This window comes from Chaetodon auriga, chromosome 11, assembly GCF_051107435.1.
Source record: "Chaetodon auriga isolate fChaAug3 chromosome 11, fChaAug3.hap1, whole genome shotgun sequence".
NCBI lineage: Eukaryota > Metazoa > Chordata > Actinopteri > Chaetodontiformes > Chaetodontidae > Chaetodon > Chaetodon auriga.
This window is the reverse complement of record NC_135084.1, coordinates 5604710-5625075: the sequence shown is the minus strand read 5'-3', so window position 1 is coordinate 5625075 and position 20366 is coordinate 5604710. Positions and strand designations below refer to the sequence as shown.

Here is a 20366-nt window from a genome sequence, read left to right as displayed (position 1 = left end):
CTGAGCGACCTGAACTCCACTGTCTGTATTTCTGATCTCTGGATAAACTGTCTGAGTCATGTCAAACTTCAAACTGTTCAACAGCGGCTCTGTGACTGATGACGTTTCGTCCTGCTGCTTTTGTCACTGTGACGTGATAAATGCTGATATGACATCTTCCTGTCTGCGTGGTGCTGGGTGATGACTGATGATGTCACAGCCTGCTAATGGGCTGTATTAATATCAGCAGCAGGGACCTCCATTAGTGTAATGGGGCTGATAATGATGATGATAGTTTCAACACAGAGCTGTCTGCCGCGGCAGCAGTAGCCAGCAGTAAATGATGATCCAGCAGCTCCAGGGGTCTTTATCCTATTCCCTGCAGGAAACATTTCCCATAATCCAGCAGGGACTTAAAGTGCAACGATGTGACCTGCGCGCATACGGTGAAACAGTCAATTTAGACTTCACATTTGTTGATTCCAGGTGAAGCAGCTGCTTGCTGCACCTTTCTCCACGGAGATTGAAAATACTGTTTGCACTATAATGTAGGGAAAGAAGCAGGATGGTGATTTGGTTTGCGGCATAAAATTATTTATTTTTCTACTGGCCTAAATATTCATCAACAAGACCAAAGTCCTGCTGCGCTCCAGTAGATAGTAAAATATTGTCAAATAAACCTGTGATCATGTATATCCTGAAATCTCACTATAAAGCACAGAATTTCTTTACATACTGGGCAACTACTGTGAGCACTATGGTTATGGGTTTAGCTTGGAGATAGAACAGTATCGAACATTATTTCACTCATGTTTGTTTTATCATAGTCTGGACATAAGACAAAAGTACAAATATTACATTAATATTGTATATTACAAACAACTTCAAACATCATAATATGTTTAACACAATAGATAAAACTGACTACTTATTGTTAGAATCTGTTTAAACTCCAGCAAATGAAATGTAGGGACCTGAAGAGCTCGGCTGTGCAGCTGATCCAATCTGAGGCCGATGCTGCCTCATTTATCACAAGCCAAATATCATAATGTAAGATAGGTTTGTTCAGTCTTAAATATCAATATTAAACTATTTCAAAACAGATATGAGAATAACTTGACACACTTGATGCTCAACTATTCCCCACACTCATCAGCATAAACTGTGAGATATCCTGTGTGTGTACTAACTTTGCTGCCTCAGGATGTAGTAAATTGAATGTAAATCTGGCAATTAGAGCTGAGACACTTTGTCATGAACCAGTTTTGACCAGAAGGTCGCGCGAAGAAAAATCTTATGTTGTCACCAAAACCATTCAGAAGAATCCTCTAGAAATTAAGAACAGCCATAACAAATTTCATGTGGCCAGTAATCCCACACACATTTGATCTTTACCGACAGACCTGGACTGGATCCGGACCTCTGAATTGCGGCCTACAGCTAAGTCTCGAGTTGTGATGTCTGGCTAGGCCAATCACAGCTTCATAGGCAGGATTCAGAATGGAGTTGTCATCGTTCTGATTATCAAGCTATGATGGGTCATGCCCACTGATAACATCATATAAACAGCACCAGAACACTAATCTGTTAAACAGCTAAACAAAAAGAACAGCTGGGGATGTGACAATTTTGCCTCGCGTATTCCTTTAGAGGTAAAATGTAATAGAATCCATTTCTCACAAAAAGTCCTTTAAGGCGGCTCTGTGATGGTTGTCAAGAGGATGAGTGGCTTCATAAAAACAAGTGCCAACAGGGGCTGTGGTGATTTGAGATGAGCTGCATCGATCTGAGCTGTCTAAGCACACAACTAGAATTGATAGCACTATAACACCATTTCTATCCAATTCAAGCTGTGTGTGCCTAAGTTTAGCCAATGCCACCAGCTTAAAGCATGACTCACGCTGTCAATAGTGGAGAGAGACGGCCAACGGTTAGTCACTGCCGTGATGGTAGCCATTGTTATGACTGCAGTTTAATATCTGCCAGATTAAGACAGACAAATTGGGCTTTTATTAAACCCTAGTCTGAGTCACCCACCTGCAACATGCAGTCAATGCGGTCTGATAACACACTTATTACATTAGATCACAAGTCACATATTGTCTTATTTTTTAATCAATTCTGGACTGTAGACATGAACTTTGACCCTTAAAACACAAGTATAACTGAAGGAGTTTGTGTATAATTCAGGGGTGTAACGCAAAGATGCTATTTGTTTATTTCACAAAACTGCTTAGTCTTATACCGAAAGTTGTTAAAAACAGTCTGGTCTATGTTTATGTTTATATATTTCATTTTTTCTGTATAAATTCACACTCCTCATACGAATATGAATATTTTCCAAAAAAATAATAAAAGACATAAGATATTTTTATTCTTGTCCCTAAACGAATCAAATAATAAATCAGAATTTGTGTTTTACAAAAGACAAAGTAAGTCTGAACTGGGTCTAAATCAAAGCTGTGTAAACAATAATGGACTGGGTGGAAACAAATAGTGAATATAGAACAAGAGGTTTTAACAGTGGAAAATGATCATATTACGTGATTTTTCTTAAAATACAGATCTTGTGTCATGTCCTCAGTTATATTGGAGGATCAGACAGGATTCATGAAAGGAGGTTATTATATCTATTGACACTGAAAAGGCCTTCAACAGGGTGTTCTCGTCTTGGTGCAGGCCTCATCTCCTCCATCAAATGACTCTACTCTTCCCTCACGCCTCAGTGTGCACGAGCACCCAGTATCCTTCCCTCTCTTTCACAGGACACGTCAGGCGTGTCCACTTTCCCCACTGTTGTTTTGTGATCGTTATCAAGCCATTGTTGACCGCTTTAAAGGCAGAGAGAGGATTTAAGGGGATTCAGAGACGGGGCATAGAACATAAAGTCTCACTATATGCCGACAATCTCCTTCTGTATGTGCGCGACCCTTTATCTAGAACTCTACACAACCTACGGAGATGAAGCCGCCTCCCACTTCCTTTGACAGGAAGGGTAGAGACTGTAAAATTTAATATACTACCTAGGTCATTTTTTACCTCGATTGATGGCGTTATCTCCTTGCCTACTTGTGCTGATGAGCATGTGAGAGTTGGCAGCAGGTCCCTGGGTGGGATTGGCTTACCCAACATGATTGGCTACTAATACTTCACCCCAAGCTCTAGCATGCAGCATCCTGCCCCTCTCTGCCTCATTCTTCACATGCAATGCTGTACTTTGAGGATCTGGGCACAAGTTAGACGTTTGGTTGGCACCTTTGGTTGGCTTACTCTTCCTCAAGTGACTCCTGTTTGGAATAATAATCGATTTTTGCAGCCAAAATCTACCCTTGATCTGCCTCTTTAGCAAGGAGAAGCCTCCACCACATGGGAGGATTGTGTATAGATGGCTTGTTTGCCAGTTTTGTTCAATTGTGCACAGCTTTTGACTTCACTATTTTCAGCTATGCAACTTTGCTAGGACCCAATGCCCCCCTGCTCTCCCAAATCCCACCAGCAAGATCTTGTACTTGAAGCAATAACTTTAACCAAGGGTCATGACTCGATACCTCTATGACCTCTCATTTCTAGCTGATGAGTCTGTCATTAATAAGATTAGCGCTAACGGGGAGAATGAACTGCAGATCACCTTAACTGTTGACTTCTGGGAAGAGGCCCTGTGAGCCATCAACTCATCTTCCAGCTGTGCTAGACTCAGCCTTATACAACTCAAAGTACTTCACCGACTCCATTCCAGCGAGGCCAAACTTGCCAGACTTTCTCTATCAACCCACATAGATTGGATGAAAGATGCAATAGATGCTCCCAAGTTCTCTGCGACCTGACCCAGATGTTGTGGTCATGCCCCAAATTGAACAGATTCTGGCCATCATTTTTTGATATGATCTCTGAAATTTTAGAATTGAACAAAGACGAAGTCACTACTCCATCTTTCCTAAAATTGGAAAAAATAAAGTTCACATGTAGAGGTTCTTCTGATTCCCTTCCCTGTGGAGGCCATTGATCTTTTATGTTGATCGGCTTGGCCCCGGTGAATTGTCACCACAGTGGCTCGTCTTGTGCCTATCTATCCTGAGCGCACGCTTCACTGTCTGCCTGACGTGCACGCACACACACACACACACACACACACACACACACACACACACACACACACACACAGACAGCCAGCCCCGTATAAGATTCCATACTTAATGCCTATGCAAAGATGTGCATGTGCGTGCACTCAGTGACTGTCTTTATTGCTGAGAACTGAGTCTGGTGTAATGGCCTGGATGTTGGCTACTACTACCTCTTTTTTTCTATTATTTGTATGTTTATTTATATGTATCATTAGTCATATTGCTTTTTATCAATGTCATTCATGTCATTTACAATTCTTCCTGTGCATCTCTACTCTTCCCTTGTCCTTGGCTGCTCTCTGTTCATAAAAGCAGTTTGTAGGATGAGATGGGATTGGACTGAGGTAAGTGGCTTGGGTTGATAAAAAATGCTAATAATAATAATAATAAAGTGGTGTTTGTGCATATAATGAGAGGTAGCCAAAATTAATTTAATGCTGTGAGGGGGCCTATGACAAATTCTAATAATAAATAAAACAGGCAGCTGAATAGAAAGATGGAAGGTGTGCATGCAGTGGGAGGGGATCGAGATAAAGTTAATGAAGTCGGTTTGAAATGCGTAGAAAATAAGGGAAAGCTATTCACACAAATCTTGTGGCCATTTTTCATGCAACATTAACACAGACCATAACTTTCAGCTCATTAATTTCCTGTCAAGTCACCAACATGCCAGACTTCAGTATCGGTTTAGGAGGTAAAAATAACACCTGTGGAACATCTGTCAAGCTTTATCCTGCTCTGCACAGTTAATCTGCGTAAAACTGATAAAAAGATATTGAGTTTGAACCTCAATGAATGTTTGAATATGGAGTCTCTGTTTTTAGCTGATGGCCTATTCATTCACATTCTGTATCATGGAGGGTCTTGCTGCTTTGGCTGCTGTACGTTTCTGTTCACAGTGGAGACAACACTCGGCTGGATTACTTTTAAAACTAAAGGAAAAGCTGAATCTCATGATCATGAGACAAGGTCAGTGCCTGTTGTGACATTTATGACAAATTCTGTCAACCATGTGACAGATCACTGCAGGAAAAAACAAATGTTACCGCAAAAATTTGTGTCGGCGGTGCGTTGTTACTCACCCGAGTGCAATTGTTCGCCTTGGGCTCCAACTCGGTGACCTTGGTGATCTGCTTGAGGAAGTCAGACTCCTGCATCCCCGGCTGCGAGCCACGCCGCTTGAACTGCGCCCGCGGGTTCGCCAGGATCACCTGGAGGTTCACTGCAAAACCTGAGGGAGAGAGGGAGGGAGAAGATGATGACGAGTGGGAACAAAGGCAGAGGAAGGGTGAGGGGGTTAGCCAGCACAGATTAAAAGCACATTATGAGTCTATTATAATCACAGCAGAAAATGAGTGAGTGCATTAGTGTATCTAATGACATGATGATATGGTTGATATGAAATTCATTTACCACAGGGGTCTGCCATTCTCCTGCGATAATTGTTCTATAGATGAGAAGGAAGGCATGAGAAAGGCAGAGGGAAGTCAAAATGCTCATGATGCCAGTGTGGTGCAGCAGAGGAGAGGTGGGGATAAATGGCTGGCTTGCAACCAGATTTAATCAACGTGATTAGAAAAATTGGGAGCAGTGGGAGAAAATCTGACACTACGTAATTACTTTGAAAGCAAAGAGATATCAGCTGTCCTACAACCAGAAATATGTTTGAAGGTTGAATCTGATTGCAAGATTAGTGTTCAAATTACTTTCCCTAACTCAAACTATCCACCTGTTCACATAATACGCTTTAGAGCAACAACAATCTAAACACAAAGGCGCCTCCGCTGCTGCACTTAACCTCGTTCCCGTCAGCATGTGTGCTGAGAACACGTCATTCACACATCCGATGTGTTGTCTGAACCGGAGGCCAGAGGTCTGAAGGTGACACATGATGTGTCTCCACCTCTAACTGAAAGAGCAAAGTGCTCAGAGAGGGAGCTGCAGATCACAATGGGAGAACTGGAAGAATGTCATGCACAAAAAGGTAACTGCATGAATAAAGAAATAAAGCAAAGGAAATCTAATATGTAGCCACAGCTGCTATCATGCAGCTGCTGTGCATTTCCTCAAAATGTAGCTATGAGTCAGGGATCCCACAGCACACAGTTCAGTTCAGGCTGGTGTCTGTCACACAGTCAGTGTTTTTGCAGGTATTTGGTCATACAGCAAAGTATTGGGCAATGTGAACTCTTGGGTTGACGATGAAAGATGGGATGAAAAGCTAAGAGATCACCAAAGTGATAACAACTCATGGTGTGAGTAAGAGCAATGTCAAATTCAATGCAATCTGTCAAAGTTTCATCCGCCTTTTGTTACACCACCAGTATGAAAACAAAGCTCTCTGTACACATAATATGAAGACCAGAGTGCTGTAAAACACTGATATCATTCACAAGAAAACTTCATTAGACTTTTTTTAAATCTAATCTGACTGGACTGTTTTTAGTTCCAGAGATAACATGATGCGGTCCTCATGGTTTCTCATCCTCTGTGGCATTTGCTTTTAAGACCCGACACTGTAGCCTCAGGACACCCCCACTGGGCTGAGAATAAATCCCATCAGCAGCTTCTCTCCTTCATTCTGCCTGCTGAGTATCTCCCTCTGCCATTCTGCTGAGTCAGTAGGCAGAAGTAAGAATAGAGGAAGAGACCTACACAAACATAACTTCAGTTGACATTAATTACCACGATCACAGCGCTCTATTTTACAATTCATGCTTTATGGCAGCATGGATTCATATTTTCCTGTTATATATTAGGAACTCATTCAGACGATACAATAATTGAAACACAAGAAAAGCTATTACAGTTGATGACAAACTACGTTTCTGCACCACGCTGCAGTCACAGTGATTGCTGCTGACTTTCTATATTTAAACAAACCATGATCTTTGTCTAACATTAACCATGTCCTGTCAGTGCCTCAACATAACCACAAGTCAATCTGTGGTCACTATGAGTAGATTGCGTTTCAAGATCACCTATTATGACACAAACAAATGAAATACATTGTCAGTAAACACAATCATTTTTGCAACTTCCACCTTCCTCTTTCATTAAAACACTGTATTTATTTTGTTTCATCCATGATGTAAAGGTGTCAGTGCGTGTTTTTGAGTCACACACTGTAATTATTAAATGTGTCTGGATGGGCGAATATTTCAAGCACATAACTCTCTCTAAAACATTTTATATCACTATTTCTGTATATATTAAAGACATGAGACAGAACATTAGCACTGCTGGTTAGCTTCAGATGTTTCTATGGGTAGATTTTTTAACTTTGAAAAATGCCAGGCTTTCCCTCCACTTCCAGCCTTTTTCCCTGAATGCACCAAACGAGAAGCTGACTGTCAAGTCTCTGCAAGTTAATATTCACACAACCTCAAATCAGTGGCCACTTGGAAGTTAGGAAAACCCATAGAAAAATCCAAACACCATGGTGTAATTTAAAGTCATTTTGTAGTAAATGGGTTTGCCCCATCAAGGCAGCAAAAATGTGTAGGTGGAGTTAAGTTTAAGCAGAGCAGTGTTTCTCTGAGGGCTGCTGAAGCTCCTGGTTTGAAGCGTGACAGGAGGATATTTTCAGAAGTTTCTGCGATCCTCCATGCGCAAGGTCTCGGCATAATTACTGAATATTTATTTATGCAAATCGTTAGTGGGTGGCACGCCTTGGCAATCAGTGCATTAGTGTGGGAATTCACCCCAAATATTCACCAGCCTTGCCTCCTCTCTGCCTGAACAGCATTTACTAGGCTGCAGCTATCCTGAGGTACTGACACACGGCGCGCAGACAGCGGTCCTCTGAGAAATGCGCGTGTCAGCGAGGGTCGCAGAGAGAGAAACTGTACACATGCAAATGGATTCACCTTCTCCTTCGTCTATAGATTTAAGCTTGCTGCATTTTAGGCACGGTCAGCCATCACAAACACAGCCTACGCCTCCATCCTGTACACACATACACACACAAACACACTCCAGAGTGAGACTGAGAAAAATCTTAAAGACTCAGACAGAAGAAATGTTTAGAGATTGGAGGTTATACTTCGTACTGATGATTTGGTATTTTAGATGTTATACCATTTTTACTCATGCCATAAGCAAACTCCCACCACTGCACAATGATTTACACAAAGTCACATGCAGACCCTGATACAGTACCACTTGTTAGCTTACTCTGGTATCAGACTTATTACTGCTCTGAGTGCGATACCGCAGGCTAATCACACAGATAAATGCAGCTCAGGTGGAGCAGACAGATATGAGAGCAATTACAAGATAGACATCTTCTAACCTGCAGCCAGCCTATGTGATATGGAGATCACAGCTTATCCCAGCCATGTTTGCCCGAGAGGCTATTGTCCAGACTCTGGACTAACTTTACTCCTGACCCAACTCTAGATGGCCTTTATGACTGTATCTATTGAATGCTACATTATGCTTTATGGAGACAAGTATTTGCCTGTAGTTCATCACTACACTACAAACTATTTTAAAATGGTCTTTATTTGCATGCCTAGATATTCTCAGTACAATCTGTGAGCCTATATCCTGTTTCCAGCTCCTGTAACTATTTCAGGAACTCGGGAACTTTACCTCTTTACTGGAGGAACCGGACTCTAAATTTGGTTCCTTTTTAATTCACAGAGTAACCACTTGGTGCCACTTGACCACTCTAAAAGCAAAGTCTTTATGTGCAGGTCCCTGTTTTGTTAGCTCTTGTGCATGCATGATGGGACACACATGCATACATGTGCACACCCGTGATGCAACACACACTGTTCCACTAATCAACAGAGATAACATGTCAAGAAACACAGCGATGCGCCAACAAAGACTGCAAACTAGTGAACAAAAAGACTTTTCAGAAGCTTTAGAAAAATCAGCTTTGCAAAGGCTTTATGAGGAAGGAAAAGAATCTGACACGTTTGTTAAGACCTCAAGGGTACAGACAATGTGTCCTGGTGAGTAACGCTGAATGAAAACAAAAACTGTGTGTTCATAAGAAAACTCCACTGGGCACCTTTGAAAACAAAGCTATGAAGTCAGTCCAAGAGAGAGAGAGGGAGTGACGACCAAGAGCCTACAAGAGAGCAGAGAGAGAGTAAACAAGAGAACAGAAACTTTATTTGCTATTTGATTGACTGCAAAAGCTTGAAACACCACCAATTTTAGTCGTTTTGGAGTTAACATTCTCCTTTTCCACCTCTGCATGTCTCCTTTACGTCCATTCATCAGTCCTTTCATCAGTGTCATAGTCACACCATAGTACGGATGAAGAACAACATGATAACTCTGCTGTTTTCTGTCACAAAGGGGCTTGAGTGGTCTAAGGGCCTTCAGCCGTTTCAGAAACAAAGTTTGTCTCCTTGCTGTGACCAACAGCCACATACTGAGAATCGAGAACACCATCCTTTCCATCTCCTTCAATATCCTCCACTGTTGCTGTGTTTCTGTCGCATTCAACCTTAACAGTTCCACGCAACAACGACCAGCTAAAAATCTCGATACGAAGCGCAGTGGAGAAATGTACCTGGTACCAAAAGTGAGTGACGATCAGTCGAGCCAGGCTGTACCATGCAGCGGAAACATTGCTCTACAGATGTGTGGTAAGCTCTCTAGACGTGATCTGATCTGGGAAAAAAATGAGGCTAAAAGAGGAATAAATTAATACATGAAATGAAATGAGATGGAAAACAATGCCTGGCACGGCCTCTTGTGCTTTATTGGTTTGCCTTATTGTAGAGTAACCTGAAGCTTTGGTAGCCGCGGGGAGCCATGTGATCTCCTGTTGTCCTCTCGGTTTACATGCAAACACGCAATCAATTTTATTTTTGCTTCCCCCGTTCATTCATCCCCTCTCGTCTCGGTTCCATCCCATCGCCCTGTGATTTATTTTCAATTCAATGAAATACAAAGGAGTTTACCTCCAGGGCAAAAAACAGATAGAAGCACACTCAGCAGACGTGAGTCTTTATGACATTGAAATTGGAGACCAACAATAAATGAACTGTTTAGGCAACCTCTGATACAACAACAGCCGATATAACAAGACAACAATTACACTTAGATATAGATGTACAGCATATCTGCTCTTCTAACACCACACACACACACATACACACAAAGAGAGCAATCCTGCAACAGACAGGTTTCTCTTTTTGTTTAAATAAGAAAATCCAAAGAGGAGGATGACCCAGTATCACCCAGACAGTTTGACTGACAGGTCACTGCTGGGACGTACAGTGCAAAAACACCATGGCAACAAGTACCTGGCACCAACGGAGGCAAAATCAAGCAGAAACCATAATGTTCATCTAATGGCGGATCCAGGCTTCCGAAACGTCCCTCCAGAAGCCGAGTCATGACATAACAGACACACTTATCGTCTCACAGCCTCTAAGCACAGTAGAAATAAAATAAAACATGAGGGAAGCACTGGTTTGTTGCTGGTAGTTCAGAGAGTAGACTCTCACATCAGGAATCAAGATCTCAGAAATTCTTGCCAAAGTCTGCTCCCAGAAAAGTCGAGGTCGAGATTTTTAGTGTGTGTTTGTGTGTTTGCATACTATTGTACTTCAATATATGTATTTCCAAACCTCATTAATGCCACCACACAACTGTTGCCACTAAATACTAAAAGTTTGATCTTGAAATGCCACAATCACGGTAATATAACTTGATCAACTTTTTACCTGCAGTGCTTTTCATTTTAGTCTCTTTTTATGCTAAAATGCTGCGTGGCCAAACGCTTTTTAGAATGGCTGTGGACAACGAGGAAATCTGCAATCCAAAAATATGCAAGTTTCATCAAGTGGCTTAATCAGACACTGAGGATGAAGGCTCCATCCCCGAATCAAACATTGAAGCATCAATGGTCAAACAACATCCTCCTTTCAACTGAACATCCAATAACTGTACAGTGCACTCCTGTTCCTTAAAGGACAGGATGAAATGACTGTATGGGACACACGTCCACTTCCTGCCACTTGGCACTGCCTCAGAGCTAGATTATAAAGACAGCCATATGCACCCATTTTACCACTCAGAAATATTAAAACTGAAATCAGAACAGAGTCAAACTGCCAAATTAAAATGCATTTTATTGCTACGATAAAAGACTTAAATGTCCTGACTGAACAGTACAAATAAGAACTTGTGACCTGCAACATTTATCCTCTATCTGCTTCACTTATATTTTGCCAGAAGTGACACATTTTGCTAATGTGTTTTTCCTCCTGTTTGGCTGCTTCTATTCACTTTAACTGTCAGCACTTCAGTGCTGGAGGAGGGGTCTTTAACTGTTGCTGCTCACCGTCTCTGTCCTCCTCTCTGCTCCTCTCGTCTCAGGAGCAGGGTATAAACACTGGGGTTACTGCGGGTTAAACATGTCTGTGTCTCCGTCTCACGGAACACTCCCAAGGCACAAGTACCACTTCAACTACGGCACAAATGTCTTTGTGTTGTGTGCCTGTGTGTGCATGCACCTTGTGTTTTAGTGTTTGCAGTTCACAAAAATACACATACGTATACTTGATTGCAGAGTGAACATACGTCTGGAAAATTGCATGTGTGCATTTCAATTCAAGTGCCGGCAGGTGCATGCTTGTGTGTCTTTCAAACACATGCGTATGTGTGTGTGTGTTTGTGTGTGTGTGTGTGTGTTTGTGTGTGTGTGTGGACATGTCTATAATCACAGACACACAATGACGTGAATAGTACTCCACACCATCATTGTCCAGGCTCCACTGGGTTTGGCTAAATGAGACAGAGCAATAGATGGGAGGCTTTAGTGTTCTGCTAACAATACAGCGCTGTATAACACAATACTATTAGGACACGCACTGGCACTCACTCAGCACTCTGCAGACACCCCATTGTAAATCCTATGAATAATAATTTAAGAGTGAATAAAGTTTGGGCCGTTTGCTCGGCACAGCCGTTGTTGTTCTTGTAGAGTTTAAAGTGAAAAAATGTTTCGTAATACAGGACCAGCAGTAAATCTTAGCGTTGCAAATTGACAGCGTAATTATATAGCGCAGTGTAAAAGTAAGACTGATAATTACGGTGTGAGCGTGTGCTTGTGTGTGAGAGTGAGATTAGGTGGACGGTCGGGAGGAGGATGGAGGGATGAGATCTTGGCCGTGGCGGAGCAGGAAAGGTGTAGGAAAGAAAAATAGAGGCTCACTCATGTTATCGTGGTTTAATTAACACTAATCCCAGGGGCAGTCCTGTGCAAGCGTGTGCTGGAGAGTGTGAGTGCCTGCGTGCTCTGCAGCAGTGCCCTCGGCTGTGTCCACACACAGCATGTGTTCAGAATGATAAGCATACAAATCATCATTAGCATCTAAAATAAAACAACGCTTTTACTATTATTTTTTGACATACACTCAACTGTCTGCAGCAGAGCGTCTAAATACAGTATATGTGTGGGTGAGGTGGGATAATGAGTGGTGACTTATTATTTGGTCAGTGTGATGAATCATTTGCTCTCGGGTCAGAGGGAACTCTGGGGCTGAACACTCCTCTGATTGGATTTTTACACTGGAGATGTAAATAGATTTATGGAGAGGTTTGCTTAGTCTTTACTCTCCATTAGGATGACTGCAACTACGAGACTAATGTGTGTCTCCATATAAAAAATCTTCCACTAATCCAACCGGATGCGTTCAGATCACTGCAGTGATACTGTCAAGTTGGATTTTACACAAATTCATCTTTACACTGAGCAGTATTCCCAGTGGTTAGGGGCTCAGTGCCATGCTCAAGGGCACTTTGGCAGTGGCCTGTAGGTGGCACCTCTCCAGCCACCTGGACTTGAGCCAGCCACCCTCCGATCCCTAATCCAACACCTTCTGGACCGAGCTACTGCCCCTAACAAAATGTTTCCATGGACAATGGAGCCAGAGACATGAATGACAAAACCAGGTCATTTATCCATGCCGTCACAGGAGCATCGTCTGATCCTGCGCTAATACAATCAACCACAACGACACTGTTTACAAAAAAGGAGCGTTTTGTGACCTGCTGTCTCTTTGCTTAAGGGAACATTTTGGGAAATGCACTTCTTTACTTTCTTCCTGAGCATGAGATGCCATTCTCATGTCTGTGGAGGCCTGAGTTGGTAGAAAACTGCAAGCAGCAGAAGCAGCTGTCCAGGCTCTCCCCAAAGTTCACAACAGAGCATGCTACACATTGATATGAGATTTTTAAAAATCCCTAATATCAGCCCCCCAAAATCCACCATCAGTCAGGCTCTATTCAGTATAGATAGAAATCACTGTGACATATGTACTGAACACTTTCTGAGTGTAGGAGGCTGAATGCATATTGAGGCCTGGGGCGCCTTTCAATGAAGTGGTGAGTTTCCTGGAACCTCACACTTTCATTTTGAGACGACTGGGTTCCTTCAGTTCTGATCCCATCTAATCTGTCGCTTTTCACAATAGTTTATTCAACTCTACGCCGTCCTGCTTTGTGATTTATCTCAGGAATAAACAATCACGCAAAGTAGCACGGCACCTTCCGTGTGAAGGAGTAACAGTCAGAAAATTAAATTGGAAAGATCAGATCTCATTTTATGGTAAATTAATCCATGAAAAAAAAAAAACAGAAGCTCAATGGAAAAGCTGTCTGATGTGTTCAGGTGAAGGCACAGAAAAAGAGAGCACAGTGTATTGTTTTTGTTCTCTGCTCTAATGACAGCCAGCAGGCCAAAACAATCCAGTTCACTTCAACTGTTCTGTAATCAATGGACTGATCAATAAAATCTTTGGATGTTTCCACAAAGTGCAGAGAACTGAAAAGAGGAACCGTTTTATTTTCACCACCATTTAACTCTCCAGACCAGAGGAAGTGCCAGGATCTTTCTAGAAACATTCTTTTTCTGCTTCACTCTCCAAGTTTTTACCATCGGATGTGACATGAATTCCCTCTTCTACTCAGTCCAAATTCATTTTTAAACAATCCTGCTGTGTTCAATAAAAATCAGCAAAGAGAAAGAAAGATTCAGAGGGTAACATGTGACCTGATCACACACTACAAAAAAGACACTTAGAATAAAAGCAGCACATGAACAGACACCTTACTGTGCCTTATTTCAAGTATGGATTATGCAAAATTATGTCAGACCAGACTGTTCGTTCTGACGAAGCTCCTCCAGAGCCTGAGAAAACGCTCTACAACTGCTTTCTCAGGCTGAGTGGTACTCGTCCTGATGAGTAAACAGATTTCCGTGAGTGAAATCATTGGAGCACTCCTTTAAGAAAACCAGACCCATTTCTGAAGCCTTATCAGTGGCCCAGAGAGGCTGCAGCATCCCTGCTCAAAATGTTGGATGAAACAAACAGAATGCTAATGATATTCCTCTGTTGGCAGCGTGGATAAAAATGTCACGCTTGTTATGTATGTGGGGGTCATTAGAAGGAAACGATTCCATCCGAATCAGACGATGAACTGAATGTTTTCTTTAAATTTGATGCCAATCTACCTACAACATGAAACAACAACGTGAGCTGATTGAGCGGAAGGTTTGATTTTTCAAAGGTCAGAGAGTCAGCAAATTCATGAGGAATCAACCTCTGGAGGTCTTTCCGCTGTAATGTGTTATCAGAGTGATGTGAAATGAAAGCCGTGGCCAAATCCCACTGATTTGATGTCTAACTGGAGTTGCTTCTTACCTGCCATGTCGGTGGCGAAGGGTCGGTCTGGCCTCCAGCCGGTGTACCAGCCCACAACTTTACCTCCAGACACCAGGGGGCGCTCATACGCTCTACCGCCTACAAATCCCACAGGCCAGACGGACACACCTCGAGTGCTGCGCATCTGCAAAGAAAGAAGAAGAAAAGTGTAAACCGCTTCCACTCAAGCTGAACGCAGACATCCTTTTCATACAGCTCAAGCGTAAAAATGGCCGCTCCGCCCAAATGAGACGGAGCTGTCTACTGTCCTCTGACACGCTGGATGATATCATGTAACATTAGTGACACTCTTTGTATTGAGAACAGTAGGAGGAAGATCTGCTCTAACAGCTCGAAAGACTTTTTCCTGATCCAGGTTCAGTTTTCAAAGCTGACATGATGTCTGAGCCAGCGGCTGATGTCCACTCTGAGCGGACGCAATAAAGCCAAAAAAAAAAAAAAAAAAACCGCAGAAAGTCCTGAAATGAATTACTTTTGTCAGTTGGCATGAGTGATTAGAGATCTTTAATTTCACCTGAAATGTGGGTGAGTGCAGCATGCAGGGAGTCTGTGGCTAACTGAATCCAGGCCTAAATGAAACAGCGCTGTGCGGAGCTGCCTTCCATTTTCACAGTGAGTGAATCTGCACACAGCCAGAAGCAGTGCGACGATAAATGAGATGGAGAGGGAGCGAGATAAAAGACAGGGGGGGTGGGGGTGGGGGGTGAGGGGGTGGACTCTGTGAGGACGGCTGAGTTTTGTGTTCGGGTATGAGACATCTGTATCTCGGCATTGTGTGTGGATGCATACGTGTGTGTGTGTGTGTGTGTGTGTGTGTGTGTGTGATTCTGTTCTCCACCCTGGCCACCCTGAAGCCCATTCATTCAGACGCTGCTCCTCATCGCTCAAACAAACAGCCTCCAGCCAGTCGCTCATGACAAAACGACAGAACAAAACCAAATCAGGGAGCAGCACTGCATAACTGCGCCCAGACATCACACTGAGGTCTCGCTTCTGAAGCCACGGGAAACCGAGTGTAGGTACAGAGCAGTATGTAGAGCAGACGTCGACTGATAGGTTGGATAGGTATCAAAAGATTTTTAAATTTCAGTTCACGTTCAGTTCCATATTTCTATATTTGTTTAGGTACTTATTACTTTGACTCACATGTACAGTTCAACAAATCCAAGATTGTTCAATTCCGATGGCATGTGAGTTTCTGCTGAGGGGTCGGGGATGATATTGGCCTTTTAATCAACTGCACCGAACAGCTGTGTGTATAACTGATGCAGAGAAAAACACAGTCTTGTTGTGTGTTGGTTGTGTTTTTCAGGTTTGCAAAACATCCACAAAATGACAACCCAGTGAGCGAAGGTGAAGGAAAGGTTCATGTTGATGTGTTAGTGATGGGAAGAACTGTCAGTCTGCCATTGACAGCCCAATTAAAGGATGTCTGCCTCAAGCAAAGTGCGTATCGAACCTTGCCAGAGCTCAACGACAGAAGAGAAAGTGGAGACGGAGCTGCCAGGCAGGAAAATGTAAAACACCGTTTATATGAACGTGCAGCTCAAAGTCTCGAGCGACTGCAGAAGCCTCGGGCTGATATCTTGATATCTTGAACTGATTGGAGGTTGGTGGTCAAAGGTCAAAGGTCACTGTTACCTCACAAGACAGGGTTTGGGCCAGAACTCAAGAATTCATACTAATGAAGACAAAATTTCACACAAATATCTTAAAGTCTCTAATCCGCGCTGAAGATGTGTGTAAAGCATCCACTTTTTACAACATGCAGCTTCTTTGCAGCAACATCCATATTTGAAGCACTGTAGTCCAGCTTTTCATGCTGTCCCAGCTCTGCAGTTAAGGCACAGACACGACTTATATTAATCTTTTCATCTCAGTCTTGGAAGAAATGACCCAAAATGCTAAGTATCCAGCTCTTCCTGTAAATTCTAGACAAACTATTAATATAAAAACATTGCCTTCTGTGCACTAGAGACAATAGTTACAAGGAGTTGAACAAGCAAACGTAAAAGCTTTCATGAGGTGGCAGAATCCCTGCGGTGTTAAAGCGATGCAGTAAAGAACAGGAAATTGATATTTATTTATATCAACTTGTCAGACATGATAACTGTAAGTATTCATCTTCCATTAAACAACATGACGCGCAGAGATGACTCCATCTTTGCATCCAGCACTTCAAGAAGAAGCCTCTCTTGCCTTCCCTCACCTCTACCTTCTCTTTCATTTCCCTCCTTCTTTCCACGTCTCTTGCCCTGCACACCTCTCTCTGCCGCCCCGGCCCTTGAGTGACGTCAGCAGCTTTGAAGCCTTTTCCCCGTTAATACCGCGGCCCCTTGACTGTGCCTGTGTGACGCTAAAACCTTTCCCCCTCCTCCCTCTTTTGCTGCTGCCTGCCTTTCTCGCTCAGGTCATTTTTCAAAGCGCTCCCACTCCTCTGATTTTTAAAAAAAATAAATAAATAAATAAATAAACAGATGAAAAGAGAATGAGAAACAGAAGAAGAAAGGGAGGCTGAGTCTGCGTGTTGGTTGTTCCCAGATCATTCCTGGAGTACGATCGTTATTTTGGCTTAGCGGTTAAGTCCTGGTTTGACTGCTAATGATGGCCTGGTTCGAGTGCTTCACCCCAACGTACAGTTTCATATTATTAGAGAGTTAGAATGGAAACAGGCTCCATGGGTACACAAACATATTCAGAAACACTGGTAATATCTGCCTCTGTTGTCTTTAGCTTTTCAGTTTTCAGAGTTTTCAAAAGTCAAAATCAAACAATCTTCAAGCACTTTCCCAAAGGTACAGTTTTCTTAAGTGTCATCAAATTAAAATGTAGATTTTTCTCTGCGGTGAAGAAAATACACAATGGTTTGTTTAGATCCTGAAGAAGGTCACGTCTCCTTTCTGTGCTATTTTTGGCTCAAAAAGATTCAAAAACTGATTTTAGTGGTTCAGAACAAATCATTTTCACATTCGCTGCTACTTACCTCATCTGAAAATCAGAAGCAAAGCCCAGTGCCGGCTCAGGGAGTCGTTCATTAAACCAATCAGGATGGGACTGACAGAGTAACGTGTCAATAGTCCATTGTATAGCTGAGTTAAAACAACACCTGTCTCAAACAAATGCCTGTTGAGCTTCAGCAGACTGCATTAAATGAGTGAGATGAAAGCTGCGGGCTGGCAGTGCCAGGCTACATCAACAGCACATTATACTGCTTACCCTACTTGTTTTTATAGCTTTCATTTTTCCATTATAACTGGACTGTGTCCAAGCTACACAGTTATCTGTGTAAAGTGAGTCTGTCTATCTGGGGTGTCACATTAGACTCAGAATCAGACTGAGGACCTTCCAGATCTTCCTGTTACAGAGTCTGAGGATAAAAATCCCATTAAGATGACAGTTACAGAGCAAGCGTATGACAGATGATCAGGGGATGTCCAAGTTCAGCATCAGTTTAATCAAGCACGACATTTTAACAACACTATAAGATGGTAAGAACAAATCTACTAAAGCAGCTTTGTAGTCAGTTGTTACCAGAAAGATACTGTGCTTAGGTCCTAGCAGCTCACTACAGATGTCTCAATTTTCATTTTCAACATCGGTGCAGGCCGTCTTATCAACAACAACTCAATGTCAAAATGTTTGCCGGGAGCCAAACAAAGCTGTGGGGGTGACAGTGTTTCAACAGATGGTACATTATTCTGCTCGGTGGCGACTGCTTTAGCACATGCTGCTTTTCATGCCACCATCTGCAGATTACTGCTGGCACAGGAAAAGTTTGCAACACAGACTTGTAGTTATACCTGTATTTAGGTTGGCTGAGCATACAGCATGTGCTGCTATAAAGCAATGACCTGTGGACAGGTACAACGAAAAGTCAATCAAACAATGTGACCAGAGCAGACATAAGGAAACAGAACAGGCGAGGGCCAGTATCTGAGAATAATCTGATGTTTTAGGGGAATTTAAGCCTTCTGATTTTGATGTGATTTGCTGATTATTCCATGAGCTCAACTTGTTACCTGTAAAAAGAGTCTTTTCTAAAGCAGGTGTGTTATGGGGTTCATGAGGAGTCAACAAGTTCAGGATGAGGTCAAATTCAGTGTCAGCCAAAGTTCCAGATTCGCATAAAGGATGACAGTTTTCAGACAAGAGCTTTTTATATAAATGAATACCGACCATTATTAGAGATGTACATCTGTAACTATCTCCACTAATGAACCAAAGAGCTGAAAGGTAAAAGTGGAGACAGCAGCATTTCTATAAAATGACAGAAATGAGGAAGATCACTTCAAAAATCCTCTTTTCACATCTTAGTGAAAAGAGGATTTTATAAGTCTGCATGCTCCAGGTTGAATACAAAATATAAAATCTACATTTCTACATTTGAGATGCCAAGATATCTACAGCATGAATTTCTTTTACTGAAGGAGTGTGTCGCTTTGCATTAAATGATCTCTTAAATTTAACCCTGGAAAATTAAACAGACTCAGACCCGAAAGCAGCACAGTGAAATTCAGCTAGCTGTCAGTTAGCATGCTAAAGCTAGCTAATGGGACAGATAATTCACTGTTTATTCAAGGGACATCAGAATCAGAATCAGCTTTATGTGTGTGCACACGTACTTAAAAACAAAACTAAAACTAGTAAAGCCCAACCAGACACAGTGTCTACATACAAGTGAAGTGCTTCTGTAAACTGTAAGCAACACAGTGCAAAGAAATACATTGAATGCATGCATGTGGTGGTTATGTACAGTATGTATACTTGTCTATATACAGTATCTATAGCGTACTTGTCCAGTCATCTTCTGTCTCATGATTATCTGCAAATGATGCCTCTTTAGTTTACTTTGACAAAAAATGTATTTTGCCACTTTGAATGCTGTGTGTGAGGAGTTAGACAACCATTTACAAAAGAGACAATATACATTTAAATGGTGGCATCACGCCAACAGTAAGTGTAAGCAAATCAAAGTGGGTCATTCCTCTCATCGCACACTGATGTCCATCTGATAAACAGCTCCTGGACCAGCGACAGACAACCCCTCCAAGGCCAACACAGAATAATGAATGTGAAAATGAATGCATACCTTTTCCAACCATCCAAACCAAGCAGATCATTCAGAGTGTGCCGTGAAAGTTTGATTTGGAAGAATGGAGGTGACAGCAGGACCAGGGTGAGTACTGAGACTGGTTTGAAGTTCCAGAGGGTTTAAGTGGCTGAGAACAGAGTGAATGCCTTCACACAACCACCTTGTAGAAATGACTTTTGTATCGTACCATTTGCAATAGCAAACACATTCTGAAAGAAATGCAGTGCGATCAAAATTATATTTTTCAGCAAACATTATTAATTAACTCATCTGCCAAGTTGTAACAGCCAGCCACGTGATAAAACCCACTATTATTAGTCATATTTATATTATTACTGTCATTATCGTTGTTGTCATTGCTGTGTGTATCACTCTTTCTCTCTCTAAACTCAACCCACCCACAGCCTGCTTCTGCTCAAGTTTTCTGTCTAAAAGGACGTTTTTCCTCGCCGCTGTCGCCAAAGTGCCTTCTCA

At 42.2% G+C, this 20366-nt stretch overlaps 1 protein-coding gene across 1 annotated transcript in view; it reads right to left on the bottom strand.

Moving 5' to 3' along the window:
• Positions 1-20366, bottom strand: part of b3gat2 (beta-1,3-glucuronyltransferase 2 (glucuronosyltransferase S)) — a 42196-nt gene that overhangs the window by 8410 nt on the left and 13420 nt on the right. Inside the window, exons 2-3 of the mRNA XM_076743021.1 lie at positions 14780-14924; positions 5183-5331 (exon numbers count right to left, since the gene is read on the bottom strand). Of these exons, the coding sequence (XP_076599136.1) occupies positions 5183-5331; positions 14780-14924 (294 nt within the window). The remainder of the gene's footprint in view (positions 1-5182; positions 5332-14779; positions 14925-20366) is intronic.